Source organism: Haliotis rubra, unplaced genomic scaffold (assembly GCF_003918875.1).
Source record: "Haliotis rubra isolate DU_JTF1 unplaced genomic scaffold, ASM391887v1 Scf41, whole genome shotgun sequence".
Classification (NCBI taxonomy): domain Eukaryota; kingdom Metazoa; phylum Mollusca; class Gastropoda; order Lepetellida; family Haliotidae; genus Haliotis; species Haliotis rubra.
In genome coordinates, this window is record NW_025767091.1 from 145,202 (window position 1) to 164,721 (window position 19,520).

At 41.0% G+C, this 19,520-nt stretch overlaps 1 protein-coding gene across 2 annotated transcripts in view; it reads right to left on the reverse strand.

Moving 5' to 3' along the window:
- Window positions 1-460: 460 nt before the first annotated feature.
- Window positions 461-19,520, reverse strand: part of LOC124288028 (protein white-like) — a 79,942-nt gene continuing 60,882 nt past the window's right edge. For both annotated transcript variants that reach the window (XM_046724583.1, XM_046724582.1), the window contains exons 16-20: window positions 16,625-16,702; window positions 15,831-15,936; window positions 13,481-13,581; window positions 5,429-5,532; window positions 461-1,798 (exon numbers count right to left, since the gene is read on the reverse strand). In XM_046724583.1, the coding sequence (XP_046580539.1) occupies window positions 1,694-1,798; window positions 5,429-5,532; window positions 13,481-13,581; window positions 15,831-15,936; window positions 16,625-16,702 (494 nt within the window). In that variant the 3' untranslated portion in view covers window positions 461-1,693. The remainder of the gene's footprint in view (window positions 1,799-5,428; window positions 5,533-13,480; window positions 13,582-15,830; window positions 15,937-16,624; window positions 16,703-19,520) is intronic.

Genomic DNA, 19,520 nt, shown 5'->3' on the forward strand with positions numbered 1-19,520 from the left:
GTAAATCCATGTAATAATTTGATGTACATCTTTGTTGGGCCAGAATGATGTAAATCCATGTAATAATTCTTTGTTGGGCCAGAAGATGTAAATCTCTGTACATCTTTGTTAGGCCAAAAGATGTAAATCCATGTAATAATTTGATGTACATCTTTGTTGGGCCAGAAGATGTAAATCCACATAATAATTCTCTGTACATCTTTGTTAGGCCAAAAGATGGAAATCCATGTAATAATTTGATGTACATCTTTAGTAGGCCAAACGACATGAATACATATAATCATTCTATGTATGTCTTTGGTAAGCCAGAAGATGTAAATACATGTAATAACAGGGTATGAAATTCCCAAACATTTCAGCCAGACCACAGGGCTGGTTAGATGTAAAACTTGCCAGCCATGACCAAAACTTACCTGCCCAGAAAATATCTTCATATACATGTCTAAATTTGAACCCGAACGTTGGGCAGGTGAATTTGAGAATCTGGCAGTCCGTGTTGAAAATAACCCACCCTGGGCGGTCAGGTAGGCAGGTATTTCGAATGCTGGTAATAATTCTATGTACATCTTTGGCAGGTGAGTCTATATATTCAGAGAAAGGTATGGATTTCCTTGTAAAGAAATTATGCAATGATCCTGGGCAAAGTCTTCAGTTCTGGTCTTCTTCCTGGTTTTCCACACACACCAGCAGTATCAGTTCTGTGTCAGCCTCTGAAGCAATTACATTAAAACAAGATCTTCTACTCTGATAAGACACCTCCCTGTGTTAGGTTAGGATGATACCTCCATAGAAGATTGTTTCATATAACCCTGTGTAAACTTTGGCTCCCCAATCTGAGTGAGTGAGTGAGTTTGGTTTTACGCTGCTTTTAGCAATATTCCAACAATATCACGGTGGAGGACACCACAAATGAGCTTAACACATTCTACCCATGTTGGGAATCAAACCGGGGTCTTCGTCATGACGAGCAAACGCCTTAACCACTAGGCTACCCCACCGCCCACTCTCCCCAATCTGAATGAAGTATGCATCAGTTATTGAGACAATCTCTCTTAACAGAGCCTCATAAGGAAATTCATCCAGCAGACAGTTCACTTCCTGACTCTATCTGCTAGATGAATTTCCTTATGAGGCTCTGTGAAGAGAGTGGGTGAAATGAATACAGAAATCTGATTGGTTCAATAACTGATTCAGCAGCCAGACAGTTAAACCCCGTATCAGAACACAAATATTTCTTCTGTTTGGGGGTCAATGCCATGGCGCTGGGAAAAAAACAGTAGATAAAATACTGACAATGATTTGAAGATTCCCCTTTAATTGAAATTTGGTTCTTGTTGGTTTAATTCAGTTTTGAAAAACAGAAAAGGATACAATGGTCTCAATACTTCACTCATACCAAGGTGTCGAAATCATGAGACTGTAACCATGGTAACTACTGGAATAGCAGATCTGATTTTATTGAGACTATTTTTGTAGAAGACATGAAAATGGTAACCAAATTCCTTTTGCAATTTTGACACTCACATAAGTCATTTTTCTAAATATTTTAATTTTCCCTGCAGAAAGTGAAATATATTATTTCTGGTCCACTGTGAAATCTCAGATTCAATTGCACCACAAACAACTTGTTTGGCTTGAATTTGTGGGTAGCCAGAGAGGCATTCATGACACACCATTGGCAATCTCCATCTGTTTAGGACTTGGACCTCCGCGCCTTGAAGAGGAGGACGAGGAAGGCGAGTAAGCGGAACCCCACCAGCAGCGCACACATCAGACACAGGTCCAAGACCACATTGTCCTAAAACATAAACTTAACTTCATTATCAAATGCTAATTTTCATTTGTTTGTTTATTCATTTCTTTATTCGCTCATTCATATATTTGTTTGTTTGTTCAACACCACAGAAGGCAACATTCAAGCTGTACAACAGCAGTCTGTCAATAAACTTGTCTGAGAGTTAGGACTCCACAGTATTATCGGTATACCAATATCTCGCATTACGCTTCTCAAATGATACACATTGCTATATTTTGTCTGAAGACCGGTATATTGGGTAAAGAACATATATGAAGTTTTTGTGAATATTTTTATGGTTTAAATTGAATCTACACAGACTTTCATTCACAACAAATGTTTTCCTTCGTTATTCAATGACAAAACAGCATACTGTAATACTATATATTGTATAACAAGCATTGTCACTAAGGTGACATAATCCCCGCTGCAAATTATCAAATCAAACTTAAAAAGTAATGAAAGTTTAAGATGAAGTTAAATGTCAACAAAAACATGACCAGTCAACCTCTCTTGATATCTTGCTCTTAAGTTGTTCAAACACACAAATATTTTCAAGACTGACTTTGGCCTTGACATGAATGTCATACTGTATGAAATATGCAAAAATGGTACTAAAGAAATGGCTTGTTGAAAAATATTCAAGGGAAGTCTTGAAAGTCCATGAGGAAAATCCAGTGAATTCAGGTCAACATGGTGAAATCTTCAAAGTGTTGTAGTGACCTTGAAAGTTATGTAAAGGTCACCAAAATTGACTGGGCCAAGCTTAGATGAAGCTTGGTGTCAAATATGAACAAAACCCAGTGAATGGTTTTTGCGATATCTTGCTGACTATCTTAACATGCAATTTAACATGGTGAAATCTTCAAAGTGTCACTGTGACCTTGAAAATTAAGTGAAGGTCACCAAAATCAACTGGGCCCTGTGCCTTCCCTGGATAAAGGTTGGTGTTGAATATGAAGAAAATCTAGTGAACAGTTCTGGAGATATCTTGCTGACAAGGGTATAACATTAAAGTCCCCTTGTGACCTTGAAATTAAGGTCAAGGTGACCAAACCTGAATGGGACCTTTCTAATACTGTGATGAACCTAGGTACCATATATGAAAAGAATCTAGTCAACGGTTCTTAAGATATTCCAATTCGTACGGACGGACGGACAGAGCCTAATACTATATCCCCCGCTTCGCGCTAAACGCTCGGCAGGGGATAGAAAGGAAAATAGAATCCATGACTATGCAACCTAATTTTGAGATTGCTGTTATCAGAACCATAACATGTATGTTAGGGACTTATAATGTAGAATATAGGATTGACATGCACATTTAGTGTCACTCACTGTCAAACACTGAAGTTCCCAATATATTGAAATACATATCGCAATACAGGTCCCTGAATGGTAATATATTACAATACAATGTATTTGCCAATACACAGCAGTACTGAGTGTGACAAACCTGTGATGGATGTTATGAGCTACAGATCAATACTGTTGGTACAGGACGATGTGCAATCAACCATGTTCACTGTGTCTGTGCACCTGTTCACCTTGTACAATGAACAGACGCTACAAGGTACCAATTCCAAGGGCAACACTCCGTGAGTTTGGTTACAGTCAATTAACAAAAATAACAAGAAGACAAAGTCATCAATATCCCCTGCAATGGTAAAATACTCTCCATGAATATGTCAACTAGTTATGACTATGTCAATGTGCGGTTTGATGTACCTCAGTAATGTTGATATAGAGTGGTACTGTTGATTAAGGTCATTAGATTCTTGGATACCCACAAACTGGAAAGAGAGTATTGATTTTAATGTTCTGCTCCAGAAAAGAGCAATGACACCAATTTCAGTCAAGGTCAAACTTGTTGCCATGGAAATGTAAAAAATATTTTATTCAGAAATCTAAAACTAATACAAGGCACCTGTTCACCACCAGACCTATATATATGCCAAGTTTGGTGAGGAAATATTGAACAGTTTTTAAGTTCTGCTCGGAAAAAGACAAATTTGCACAGACGGATGGACAGACACACACATGGACGGATGGTCGGATGCACAGACGGACGGAGTCCATTTTAATGACCCCACAAAACGCGTTGCGGGGGATAATGCCTAAGGGACATAACTAAGCACAAAGTATTATATTACCTTAAAGGAATAGGACACCCTGTTCTATTACCCCATGTTAACGGAGACAAGCATTGTCACTAAGGTGACATAATCGCCCGCCGCGGCAAATTATCAAATCAAACTTATAAAGTAGTGAAAGTTTAAGTTAAATGTCAACAAAAACATGACCAGTCAACCTCTCTTGATGTCTTGCTCTTTAGGTGTTCAAACACGCAGATATTTTCAAGACTGACTTTGACATGAATGTCATAGTGTATGAAATTTGCAAAATTAGTACTAAAGAAATTGCTTGTTGAAAAACAATTAAGGGAAGTCTTGAAAGTCTTTGAAGAAGATCCAGTGAACTGTTTTTTAAATATCTTGCTGACAATTCAGGTTAACATGCTCAAATCTTCAAAGTGTCTCTGTGACCTTGAAAATTAAGTGAAGGTCACCAAAATCAACTGGGCCCTGCGCCTTCCCTGGATAAAGCTATGTATTGAATATGAAGAAAATCCAGTGAACGGTTCTTGAGATAGCTTATGATGCAGGTAAAACGTGAAAGTCCCCTTGTGACCTTGAAATTGAGGTCAAGGTCACCAAACCTGACTTGGACCTTTCTTATACTGTGATGAACCTAGTTACCAATTATGAAAAGAATCTAGCAAACGGTTCTTAAGATATTCCAATTCGTACGTAGCCTCATTCTATATCCCCCGCTTCGCGCTAAATACGCGGCGGGGGATAATTAGTGAATGAATATTGTTTTTTGCCACAGTCAACAATAGACCAGCTATATCATGGCTGGTTGTAATCAGTTCCGGCCAACCATGACCGCAGCCATTGTGGCCTGATGACACACCATCAGTGGTCAACCACTGACCAAGTGACCAACACAATGTGGCGAGGAGGAGAGAAAGTGTTTTTATTGTTTTAACATGAGTTCAAGATTCTTGCACTGATGTAGCAAAGCAACATGTGTGTGTTTGTGTTTGTGTGTCTGTGTTTGCGTCTGTGTCTGTGTTTAGGTTTATGTCTGTGTCTATGTTTGGGTTTATGTCTGTGTCTGTGTTTGTGTCTGTGTCTGTGTTTGTGTCTATGTTTGGGTTTGGGTTTATGTCTGTGTTTATGTCTGTGTCTCCATATACATCTGCATCTCTTAGAAAGAGCCAGCCCATGCCACAGATTAACATGGATTCCCCACTCAGACATGACTCCTAACCAACTATTCCCTACTTGACCCCCCAATACAGAGAGTCAGGCAGGCCAACAATAACAGCCATCTTTTAGTGTGTCTTGGTGTGTCTCCGCTGGGTACCAACCATCGACCTGTAACTTTCATGGCAGACACTCAGTCCAACACATCACAGAAGCGATTCCACCAAATGGGACTATCATCAAATAAACCATTTTGAAAATTATTAACATGCCTGAGTGTATCACAGGGTAATTGGTCCCGGAAATATAAGCTGCCATAGAGATTTAAACCCAGGACTAGGACACCTAACCACTTGGTTACCTCAGTGAAGTTGAGGTAGTTCAAGACATCTTGGCCATCTCTGTAGCAGCGTTGCGGACTATCAGTACCGTTGCCAGGGAGAGTACCGTTGCTAGGTCCACATTCTGTAAGTAAACAAACAATCAGAGGTAAATACTAATAGTCAGATATGAAAGAAAAAATACAAAAACAGAACCAAAAGATTATGCAGCTCACCCGAATTATAAAAAAAAATGTAATTTTTAGAGTAAAATTGATATTTTATACTTATCCTGACTCATGCTCTTTTGCTTGTCTTCTTCTTCTTGCGAACATAGTGGAAACACTTGTATCTCCTTAATTGAAGCTCCCTTCAATGTAAAATCACTAATAGTACTCACCACGAGTTGCTCCCCTTTAATCCCTTTTGGCAGGAAAGGTGTCGCCACCTTACACCTCGTGCTTCACTCTCTCCTGATTTTGCGAGCCCAACACTTGAATTTACAGGGAAATCCAAAGTGTTATGTGGGGAGGATGGGAGGGCTGACCTCATGAGTCAGGATAAGTATAAAATATCAATTTTACTCTAAAAATTACATATTTTTCCTTATCCTGACTCATGCTCTTTTGCTTGTAGAATCCTACGGAACGGAGGAGGGAGTAATAGAATACTTTGGATTTATAATTAGTGATTTTGTATAAATATAACTGTAATAACTGGTATGGGAACTTCATGAAGGCATTGACTTAGGATATTTCCTGTATATAAACCATAGGTTATATAATGCCATAATTGGGTATTACATTGATATATATTGAAAAACCATTACATATATTATATATATATATAAGTGACTCTGATAGAGTCGCTGTACAACTAAAGATAATATCCATATATACTTAGGGGTGAATGACCTAAGCTAAATATATATACATAGCTCTAGAACTCCTTAGAGTTATAAGCTAGCTAAATTATGTATATAATACATATTAAACTTGTGATGGTAATATTTTAACGCCCTCTGAGGGACTGTCAGCTGTTGAGCGAGGACCAAAGGGCAAATGGTGAATGCCAGAGACATCTTCTGTGGTGATGTCTCTCAGGTAGTGATTCGCAAAACACCATGTTCGATTTCCAAAAGCATCCTTCCATAATTGTGTTTAATGAACAGTTACCGCAGGGCGAGGGTGGAAGCCAGTGCCCTAATCTCATGGATTTGATGCTGTAGGTGGGTCCAAGCCTGCTGCCTTGTAGGCTGGAAGTATGACAGTCCTTATCCAAATAGATATGGTAGTACGCGCGAGACTTCTGTTTGATTTGTTGGCGATAAGGGGATGAATAATCTTTTGAAAAATCTTCGCCTTGTTTTGGATCGTCGTAAGTAAACTTTGAGAGCTCTGACTGGACACAGTGATAAGTCTTGTGTATCTTGTGATCCGAGAATCGAAGATAGCGCTGGTACATGGAATAACCTGTCTGGTTGACCTGGTAGTTGATTTTTTATGATGAAATCCCATCTTAATCCCAGGTGCGCTATGTTTTGATTGTCATCAAACTGTATCCTCTCGTAATCCAGAGCTGAATTTCAGATATTCTTGCTGCCGTGGCTAGAGATAGCAGAAATAGTGTTTTCTGTGAGAGAAATTCAAAGTTTGTCGATTCCAAAGGTTCATAGGCCTCACTAGTGAGGTGTTGTAACACTACATTCAGATCCCAAGCTGGGCGGAACTTCCGCTTTTGGTCCTCCAATCGGAAAGCACGTAGTAAGGCCAGTAACTCTGGAGATTTTGTCAGCTTGACACCCGTTCTCATAGTGATCACAGAGCTAAGCGCAGCAAGATATGTTGATATCGTCGAACCTCTTAAATGTTTGTTTTGCCGCAGGTAACACAAATAGTCTGCCACTTGAGGATGTGAAGCATCTCTCGCTGTAAATCCTTTATTAGCTGCATAATTTTCTAAACTGTGCCACTTGTCGCCGCATTGCCACGAAGTCGAGTGTCGTAAGGCAAGCTGCGGACCGCTTTTGCCGCCCTGGCAGAATATCCTCTCTTGTTTAAACACATTTGTATACAGTCCATACGTGAAGTTGGTAAACTTCTGGGTTTCCGTGCACTTGTTTTGTGTGTGGATGTATTAACAGGTTTGAGCGCTTGGGTAGCTCTAATACTGGTTGACCGATTCCTTGAATTAGCATGGGAAACCATACTCTGGCTGGCCAGTAGGGCTCGACCAAAGTGAGTTGTAGATTCTGTGTTTGTTTGATTTTCTGTAATACTTGAGGTATTATTGCTGGCGCGAAACGCGCTGCACGCCGCTGAGGCCTTCCCATGATATACTTAGAGCGTCCGTTTCCCAAGCTTGTGGATCTGGGATTGGTGACACGAATGTCGGTAGCTGATTGTTGAATCTTGTGGCGAATAGATCTATTAGCGGCGCTGCTAACGGCTTGATTATCTGTGCAAATATTTCCGTATTGAGCATCCACTCTGTCGGTGATGGTAGATGAGGCCGAGAGAGCGCGTCTGCTAGTACATTTTGGCCCGGGAATGTGAACTGCTCTGATCTGTAGATTTAGATCGTGGGTTAGATCGAATAGTTGAAAGCTTAAGTTCAAAAGGTTCAGTGATCTCGTTGAGCCTTGCTTGTTTACGTAGAACGCCACTGTGGAATTGTCGGTATGAATCATAAGGTGCGATTTAGGAGAAATGTGCTCCAATGTAGAATGGCGCTGATTACAGCTTTCATCTCTAGGATGTTTATATGGAGTTTGCTTTCTTGTTGGTTCCATAATCCCCGATGTCGCCTGGTTGGCTTAGATGAGCTCCCAAACCTTGAAGTGACGCCCACATATAGATGGGTTTTGAATTCCTGCTCTGCTAAACAAATCCCTTCGCAGACATTCGATTCCTTTGTCCACCATAGTAGATGAGGTCTGAGATGTTTCGGTAGACTGAATGGCTGTAAATCGTCGAGATGTGCATTGATGAAGACCTGTAAGGGACGTAACTGTAACCTGCCTCTGACTGTCATGTCTTGGGCTGATGTGAGGAGACCTAGGAGGCTCTGCCATTGTCGAAGTGGTAACGGAGAGCCGAGCTGGTGGAATGGTCTGTTGATCTTGATCCAACGGTCTTCTGGTACGACGATATGGTTGAGATTTGTGATAAATCGAATGCCTAGGAACTGTAGGTCTTGTGACGGCGGTACTAGGTCCGACTTGAGTAAGTTTACTAACCATCCTAGCTGTGTTAGTAGCTTTATGATGTAGTTTAACTGTAGTTTGAGATGCTGTGGATCTTGATCTACTTGTATCCCGTCTGTCGAGGTAAAACGACTGCGCAGCCTTGATGATGAAGATAGGTGATAATCGGTTTCTGCTATCCTCGTGAAAAGCCAGGGGCTGATGATATTCGAATGGGAGCACTTTCCATTGGTAATGTTGCCTGTCTAAAGTAAACCGTGGGTATTTCCTGGCTTTGGAGTGTATCGGGATGTGCAGGTAAGCAAGCGCCCTGTAGATCGATACTGCCCATGTAGTCCATGGGGCTTAATCAACTGCCGTAACTGAGGTAAATGTATCATGCAGAACTTCGGGGTTTGCGTAGATAGTTCTTGTTGAAAAACTCATGTTGTAGATGAGTCTGTATTTCTCCTTGGAGTTTTTCTTGGGAACTAGGGAAAACTGGGGAGTAGAAACCTGGTTCTATGTTGTCTTGGTCTAGTACTTCTATGGCCTGCTTTATTAAGAGTGATGTAACAGCCTCTTAACTTCGGTAGTTGTTGTGCCTGTAAGTCTAACTTGTGAGGGTTGACTGTCAACGGAGGCTTGGCCTTTAGTGGGATACTTAAATCCGTGGATCTAAGAATGTTGGAGACATAAGGGTCTTGTAACATTCCCCAGTTTTCCCAGTAAAGTTGGAGGCGTCCACCCACTTGAGATGGTTGTACTGGAACGGCTGGGGGTGGAAGACTCCAGTCGTTCCGAACCTGTCTTTCAGCGTTTATAGTTGCGGGAACCTCTGGGTGTCCTGCCTCTTCCTGATCCTCCTCTATAGTTGCCGAATGGCCGACGAAAAGAATCTTTTCCTCTAGAGCTGGCTATCTTCCTGTCTCGTGCTCTCTGTAGGCCCGTGAATTTAGATCTTCCTGAGTATCTTTGAGAGGTCTGTCGGATGACGCTGGCTAGTGTGTCCATCGATTTAATCATCAGGACTTCTCTGGAATCCTTAGTGACTTCCTTGGAAACTTTGTCTATTTCTCCATTAAAGATGGATGTTGAAGACCACGGGGCTGTATACAGTGGGTCTGTAAAGTTCTCACCCCAGTTGCAGGAAGCGAGGAGGCCTTGACGATGAGCTAAGGTCAGTGCTGCTGAAATAGATGTAAGATGATCTGTTAGGAACTGCTGGTCTTTCTTTTGCATAAGTAAGGCAGAATAAATCATTCTATCATCCTCAGAAGTCGTATCACGAAATCTGGTGATAAGAGTCTCATTGATCGCTTCTAGATCTATTTAAACCAAAAAACATACGTCTCGTCATGGTTTCTATCTGGACTAACTTGCGATCATCAATCTTGTAATTCTTGTACTTGACATCGTTGATCAACTTATAGTTCTCATCGAGTTTCTATCTGGACTAACTTGCGATCATCAATCTTGTAATTCTTGTACTTGACATCGTTGATCAACTTATAGTTCTCATCGATGTCTTGAGCTTTGAAGAAGGGGTCCATGTTATGTGGAGAACTTCTTGGCATGAAAGTTAGGTATATGTGGTGTCTGAACTTTCGTGGCTTTGTGGAATGCTGCATCTAGATTCTGTGGAACTGCTGCAATCGGGTCGATCGGTGGTAGTGTGATAGCATCTGCATCGTCTTCTTTCATCAGATATGTCTGCTCACATTGCCATTTTTAGATGGTGATGAGAGATCTAGGTTATTGACCATCCAATACCGTATCTCAGCATCGGAGAAAATAACTCCTCCATCATCCTCTATACCATCATCATTGATGAGAGGTTGGTGCTGTTCTGGACTGCGTGCTTCTGTCTCTACGTCCGGTGATGCTTGTGCAGCTCTGTATGGTGACCTGTAAGGTGATCTACGTGGTGATGAACGAGGAGGAGATCGTCTAGGTGATCTACGTCTATGGGTTGATCTTCTCGGTGACCTGTGAGGAGAACGTTGATAGCTTCGCGAAGCTCTTGTGTAGTCCCTCGATGTCCTAGATGATGAAGATCTGGATTCAGCTGCCCTTCGCGAATGCCTTCACGAAGCTTCCTCTGCGTCCGGTCCGGGGAATTACGATAAGACCTTCGCGAAGGCTTCCGTGATGTCGGATGGTCCGAGTCCACATCTTGGGATGAAGGTGACGAGGGTGATGATCTATCCCGCCTAAGGCCTTCGCTGGGCTGTACATCTAGGTCCTTCGTGGAGGTGGTCCGTGCCTTCCTTCGCCGAAGGTGACATCGCCTTGGCTGCTACGCTGGACGGGGGTGCCTCTGGGGTGCTGTTCACGTTGGAGCCTTCGAAGGCTCGGTCCTTGCTTCTGCAGTCTATATCGGTCTTCCATCATCGTCATAATTTGCTGCATCAGGTCATCAGGGATGGTCTGCGATGATGTTGTCTGAGCCTTCTCTGCGGAGTTAATGATGGGGTCCACAGCAATAACGCCTGACATCAGTGTAGAGGCATCAGGCTGCATGAAGATCTCTGCTGAAGTCACTGTCGCTGACACCGCCGCTTCTTGTGCCGTATGTCGGGATGATAATCGGCTGGTCATCGAGAGGCCCATTTCTTCGGGCTGGAATGATCTCGGCTGAGAAAGTTCTCGCTGTCTTCGTAGACTTTCCTTTGGAAGTCGACGCTGCCCTGGGGGTACGATGTCTGCGTTGAGAAGACGTCGAGGCCCTCTTGGACTTTAGCTGCGATGACGGGATGTCTGGGGAGGCCGGTCGCTTCTTAGAGGTGACGGACTGCGTCCCACGTCCCTCTTCCGATGGGGTCTCTAGCAGAACACCAGATGGTAGGGGGTCGATCGCCAGCAGCTGACTAGATGGAGTATCAGCCATATTTAGCCCTTGTTTGCGTGACCTATCTGCAGCACGTCTTAAGACGCAAAGATAGTATTTATTAAATGCAGAATTAGATAAATCAATGCAATAACTGCAACGTGAATCAAACGCACACGGCGTAGAACAACTAGGGCATATTACATGCGGATCTGAGGCAGAAAAACGTAATCTACAAATAGTTCAGATTTTCATCAACGTAATACTAGCTGAACAATCACGAATACACGTGAATAAACAGTAGAAATACGATAAATAATCAATACAGATTACTGAAGGATACTAGCTATACCTCTATAGTACACTATAAGAAGTAATAAGCTAAGAAAAATCAAAGGATATGTTGTGTAAGGAGACACAGGCGCTCTCACATCCTGCTCACTGGGCTGGGCGAAGAAGGAGAGAGTGAAGCACGAGGTGTAAGGTGGCGACACCTTTCCCGCCAAAAGGGATTAAAGGGGAGCAACTCGTGGTGAGTACTATTAGTGATTTTACATTGAAGGGAGCTTCAATTAAGGAGATACAAGTGTTTCCACTATGTTCGCAAGAAGAAGAAGACAAGCAAAAGAGCATGAGTCAGGATAAGGAAAAATTAAAATTTTGATGCTTAAACCTCAATGAGTGACAGACTTCATCAATGAGTGAAACTATAACTAGTGTAGTATTTACCATTGACGTAAATGTTCAGCTAAATTTGATTTTTCATAATGCTTTTAATGAGTAAGATTTTAAAATAATACGATTCTGATTTAAACTAGAAAAGATGTCACCATAAAAAGGGAACCTGTATGCTAGATTAGAGTTTCAGCAGTAAAGCTTTATCAGGAGAAGACTTAAGAGCTTGGTAAAACTGCAATGGTCAGCATAGGGGTCACTAGAGGTCACAGGGTCATGAGGTGAGATGGGGTTTAACATCGCACTTAAGAAAATTGCTCATATGAGGACGTGCATGAGTATGTATTAGTCTGTCTCACAGTCCCTGAACCACATTAATTACTCTACTGCCAAGCCCTCTCTGCAGTGCTAAAGCCCTAAATAAAGCAAGTCTAGATTTCCTCAGGTTCAGGATCTCTGGTCTCCCTAGGGCTCCTTTTCAATATAAAAGGGCTTGTTGGTTACTATCAAAATTATATATATTCAGAGACTAAACATTAGTCTAGCGTATGTATGTGTGGCTGCTAGTACTAGCCAAGACTTAAGCTGGTTTTATCAGTGTATGAAATAAGCCAAATATCCAGCTAGTCATCAGGGCTGGTAACTTGAAAATGTTACCAGCCCAAAATGGATTTAACCAGACCAAATATGGTGAATTTACTCAGATGTATGGAGCACCTAAATTTTTTACCAGACCATTGGGCTGGCTAGCTGTAAATTTAGACCGTCCGTCAGAAATCTAGACCGTCTCGGGCGGTCGGACGGGCCTTATTTCATACACTGGTTTTATAGTGCTAGCTCACTGAGATACCATGCCACAGTTAAGCATGAATACCCCACTCAGACACATTATACTGACTCGTAGCCAACCAGTCCTGATACCGATTAATGCTGAGTGCCAGGCAGGTACCACAGAGGTGCCGAGAGTCCTTGGATGGGTGACCGTGTTTGGCATCTTGACTCCTATCAATTTCTAGGACCTCAGTCCTCAGCCCGGGCCCGTGCAGCGGCCCCACAACGAAGCACATGTGATACATTTGGTCTCAGGTAAGTGAGTTTGTTCAAAATTGCCACTGTTCACCCAGCAGAAAATGGGTACCCAGTGGGATAGGACATGTGACTATTAACCTTCTAGTGCCTCACAGCAGAGACCATATAATATATCTATTATATGGTCTCTGCTCACAGGCAGCTTGGGTTATCCAGGGTAATAATGTGCTGTGCTTTGATTAGCGCTTTCATTCATTGTTAGCGCTATGAGCATACCTGGTGTGGAGTTTGGTGCTATATAAATGGACACATTGTTATTATTAATAACATTAAAGACAGTAATAGTATGAATAATATGAAAACCTTCAGCCTCACCTAGACTGTGAACATTCTCCCATTGGTTGACAGACAGGACCTCATTTGCATACTGGAACCACGAGATGTACTTGAGCCAGATGAAGTACACGGGGACGGAGCTGGAAACAGAGGCAGCATAGATTAAACACAGGGACCAATTAGTTGTAACAGGTGTTGGTGGGTAAGATGTTCTTTATGTAGTAATGTATAAAAATAATTACTCTTCCCTAATACTTGTCATATTTTGGAAAACTCTTCAAATGAACTTCTACATATTTTCCAAACCCAGTGAGTAAAGACAAAATGCAAATAAACTTTAAATTTTAAATGAAAATGTTCTCATTTCATGACTCTCCCTAAATGTGTATATTTATTAACACTTGGACCCTATAATATAAATGAAGGTAAAATAACATAATTACAATATATACAGTGAAATAATTCACAGTAAAATACAGTTATGTTTATAATGAACATAAAGCAAAATGATAGATCTACCAAACTGAATAACAAGTGTGTATTATAATAATAGTCTTCCTTCTGGCTGGTAGGGTAGCCTAGTAGTTAAAGCGTTCACTCATACCACCAAAGTCTGGGGTTTGACTTCTCAAATGAATACAACTTGTGAAGCCTATTTCTGGTGTCATGATAATTATAGGAACATTGCTGCAAGTTACCATCGGTACTTTACTCATCGTATTACATGTTTTCTATAGATACCGACCGCCTCCGTGGTGTAGTGGTTAGAGCGTCCACCCGGAGAGCGGAAGGTCGCGGGTTCGATCCCTGACCGCGTCATTCCAAAAGACATTAAAATATGGTACTTGTTGGTCCCTGCCTTGCGCTCGGCATTAATGGGTACAACAAGGACTGGTCGCCTCGGAGTCAGTATAATGTGTCTGAGTGGGGTATTCATGCTTCACTGCGGCATGGTATCTCAGTGGGCTAGCACTATAAAACCAGCTTCAGTCTGGGCTAGCCCAAGCAGCCACACATACACATACACACGCATGCACGTCGTCATATGAGCGAAATATTCTCAAGCACGACGTTAAACCCAGTTTCACTTCACCTCACCTCACCTCACCTCACCTCACCTCACCTCACCTCACCTTGTATAGATACCATCACAACCATAGATACCATATGAGAATATTTTCATTTAATTATAACAACATAACACACTCAACCAAAAACATCAATATCATCTCTTGAATTAAAAAACTATCAGTATCTTTAAACCTGTATTCATCACGTCTTACTCCTGTCAGTTGACTTGCTATTCTGCTGTGAACACAGTTCCAGTTATTGTTTTTATAATTTATTTATTTATTCTAAACATTTACACGTTTTTGCATGACAGTGTATATAGGAGAATAGAGCATGGCCATCTGATCAGACCAAACTGCAGTAGTGTCTATTACAATTAATGACAGGGTTATACTTTGTTAACTTGTAAAATTCAGTGAGCTCCTTCTGTATGAACTGGAATGTTGGTGGGTAGTTTTTCTTTCTAAACTTGTAAATGATTCGTTTCGACAGGATTTACAAGCTTTAAGGGATTGTTATTTTTTAATACAACAATTTTTTTCAGCAAGAAAGTGGAGTTCCATCTGGAGAGACTGGAAAATTGGATATAGCACAAAATGCAAAACCGGTAACAATATCCAAAGAAAATGGGGTTTTGTTTGGCTATCTGTCGAAAAATAACAATTCGAGTTATGACCCACAGGGTTGTGTACTGAAGCAGAAAAGCCTAAAATGAAGCACATCTCAGACATTTACGCTTTGGTGAAACCTACAAGGACAGGTTTGATGGTGACAACAGAACTCGGAGAACTAGTATTCAAAGCTCATGTCCTCCGATCTTACCCATTAATGTGATTGAGTCCTCCGATCTTTCACATTATTTAGAAAGAGTCCTCCGATCTTTCACATTATGTAGAAAGATCCCTCCGATCTTACACAATATTGAGAAAGAGTCCTCCAATTTTACACATTATTTAGAAAGAGTCCTCCGATCTTTCACATTATTTAGAAAGATCCCTCCGATCTTTCACATTATTTAGAAAGATCCCTCCGATCTTACACAATATTGAGAAAGAGTCCTCCAATCTTACCCATTATTGAGAAAGAGTCCTCCGATCTTACACATTATTGAGAAAGACTCCTCGGATTTTACACATTATTGAGAAAGAGTCCTCCGATCATACACATTATTGAGAAAGAGTCCTCCAATCTTACACATTATTGAGAAAGAGTCCTCCGATCTTACACATTATTTAGAAAGATCCCTCCGATCTTACACAATATTGAGAAAGAGTCCTCCGATTTTACACATTATTGAGAAAGAGTCCTCCGATCTTACCCATTATTAAGAAAAAGTCCTCCGAACAGCATGAATGGGATAAGTAAGGGGGGTGCAATAGCTAAAGCTATGTTCACGGAGCCTGCTACTGTTGAGATCAAGTAGCCTGAAACATATCAACTCTGTTAGCATGGTAAGTCAAAAACAATTGTCCAATCTAGAGAAACAGTTTAGATTAACCTGCAACAACTATGTGCCTGCGGGCAGTGGGGTAGCCCAGTGGTTAAAGCAGTTGCTCATCGTGCCAAAGACACGGGTTTGATTCCCCACATGAGTACAATGAGTGAAGCATGTTTCTAAAATCAGCTTAAAACGCAACTCACTCACTCACTCACTCACCCAACCCACTCACTGACTCACTCACCCACCCACCAACTCACACACCCACCCAATCTCACTCACTCACTCACTCACCCACCCATTTCTTAGGCTTAAGCTTACGGCACTTATAGTTTTGTTGAACAAGGCTCTGAATTTCAAAACCAACATCATCAGATAGTGGGGCAGTGGGGTAGCCTAGCGGTTAAAGCGTTTGCTCGTCATGCCGAAGGCCCGGGTTCGATCCCCCACATGAGTACAATGTGTGAAGCCCATTTCTGGTGTCTCCCGCCATTGTATTGCTGGAATATTGCTAAAAGCAGTGTAAAACTCAATCACTCACTCACTCACTCACACACTCTCTAACTCAGCAGAGTTTACCTTGGGTTAATCAGTTTTGTTTGCCAAATCTTAAGAGGGAAATATCTAATAAGAGTAAAACTTATGATTGTAGTGATATGAACATGACGACTCACCAAAGGATACTGCCACGTTGGCTACAAGAATCACAACCCCAGAACATATCAAGAAGGTGATAGCTTCATTGTAAAACCCTGAAACAAACCAATCACAGATTATCTTACTAGGTATGGCCCAAAAAGACAGACCAATAAGGGCACATGTTACATAACAGTTCAACAAGATCAACATTGTAGGTTGCAAGATATGAGAGGACAGATTTAGCATATGGTATATTTGGGATTACACTTTTTCAGTAAAGTACAGATTCTAGTACTTTTGTTGGGTTGCAGTCTAAGTAAACTTAGGCTCAGTATTATTCGTTACACTGCTATACTGAGTCTAACAAAACCTTGTGGAAGGTCGCTTCAGGTAACCCTTGAGCGACCTATGACCGTCCAATCAAACGTGAGATGACAGAACGGATTTAACCAATCAGACAACGGCTACTATTTAGGGTTAGGCGGGACTTACAAAATGGATTTACTCTTCCCCGGTCGCCAACACTGATCTCACAACAAATGAAAACCCGCACAAAACACAGATATATGACCTGCAGAATATACGCTTTTGGGTTTCTGTTGACATGGTTATCATTAGCTAATATTTCCACAAGCTCACATCCTTGAATACTGACAAAACGCTATTTTCAGTGACTGTTTACTCAAGGTTGTGGCGTGCTCCATGTGCATCACTCGAAAGTGATTGTACGGAAAATATCATTCGGAATCGTTCAGATACAAAACTTTTTCGAGATAAAAGTTCAAAAGCTATGTGCGAAGGTCAACTTTCGCGATTTGGTAAGCTGTGTTCTGATTGGTCAATTGAAAAGGTTACCTGACGACCTTCCACAAGGTTTTGTTAGACTCAGTATAGCAGTGTAACGAATAATACTGAGCCTAAGTTTACTTAGACTGGTTGGGTTGAGTCCCATCCGGGATTCGAACCTACACCCTCAGTGTCAGGCACCTAATCGCCAGCACATAAAGTCAGCCGCCTAACCCACTCAGTGGAAGTTGTGGTGGCTGAGTGGGTTAGGTGGCCGACTCTGAGGGGTGTCAGAATATCAGCCTATAGGGAAGGTTTATGAAAAGATGCTACATTATAAGTTGTATGCTTCCGAATCCTGGATGGGACTCAACCCAACAAAAGTACTAGAATCTGTACTTTACTGAAAAAGTGTAATCACATATATAACATGTTACATTTGACCACTTTCTAAATGGCATTGTGTATTCACGAGGACGGAGTTGTTACAAAGATTAGTGTAAATAGTTGGAAACTTAAACTTTTAGATCAAAATATTATATCTTTTGACTGTCACATAAGTCCTTATAAGGAAAAACTAATATATTTAGGGAAGGGGTCGGGAAGTTGGGAGAAGGGGTGTCAGGGAATCAAGGGAGGGTGCCCCAGAAATATGACAGCCTATGGGGAAGGTTTATGAAAAGATGCATTATAAGTTGTATGCTTCTCTCGAGGGTAATACGGTCTGATGTACGAAATGTAGCAGTGTTACCCGAGCTGGTAGGCGAGGGATAACACTGCTACAAGAGGCATATGTTAGACTGTATTACCCGAGAAAGAAGCTTCCAACGTGTTTATCTTACCACCAACTATAGTCTGTTTTCAGTGAAAATGTACCAATGAATTTCACTTGAAAAAAAAAAGTAAATCAGATTAAGTGAAATTAAGATTGCGAATCCTCATAATTTTACCTTGCCAATTGAAAATTCAAATCTCAGAATTTTATTCAACTTAAGAAAAAGTTGTTCAAAAAACGATCGTAGATTCAAATCGCTATTATTGGTGTGTATTACAAGGGGGTAGGCGCAGTAATTGGGACAGTGAAACAAATGCCTGTGCGGTACATGCTGAGCGTTATCTTAGACCAATCCTACTTGTTCTCGGTGTTTCATTTAATGTGCATACCCCCTTGTAATACAAACCAATAATAGCAATTTGAATCTATGATCGTGAGAAAGGTTATCTGAAAATATGTCATTGTTTTCAGGACTTTGGAGGATGAAAAACCTGTTATATACAGCCCCCAAAGAAAGATTCAATGAAAAAATCTCACAATATGGATACTTGACTTAAAGGTACTATATCACACCACACTTCTATAAAAATATATAATGCATTCCTCTCAATAATACTAACTATCAGCCCTCAGGGAAACTACCATATAATTTATTCCGAAAACAATTACGTATTTAGATAACATTATTAAATAAAAAATTCAAATGAATTAATGCAATGTTGCATGAAATTGACTCTCGCACCTTCTAACAGCCCAACACTATTTCAAGCAAACCCCATAGAGTTAAGTCCCTTGAAGCACTCTTTACGAATATCTCATGCACAACTTGTGATTGAAACCAGTTCAGCAAACACTGACAGTTTTCAATGTACGGAACAATTGTTTACATTCCATATATGGGAAGTGTTTGGAAGCTGTTTGCCTCGAAGGTTCAATTATCAATTTCAGGCAAGAAGTCATAAGTGATAATAAGTCTTTTATTGCATCAACAGGAAGCTAAAGTGAGTGCATATAATACATATAATATAGGCCAAAATATTGTTGAAACTGTGTGACATTGAGCCTTTAAGACACAAGTATGGGAACAACAAATGATTCTCAGTGTATCATTATCAAACTGGCTGTTCACTTAAAAATTACCTCTCAAAATGGACTTCTTAAGTGACATTTAAAAGCCATTATGATGAGGTGAGGTGAAATTGAGTCGTGCTTGAGAATAATTTGCTCATATGACGACGTGCATGCGTATGTATGTGTATGTGTGGCTGCTTGTACTAGCCCAGACTGAAGCTGGTTTTATAGTGCTAGCCCACTGAGATACCATGCCGCAGTGAAGCATGAATACCCCACTCAGACACATTATACTGACT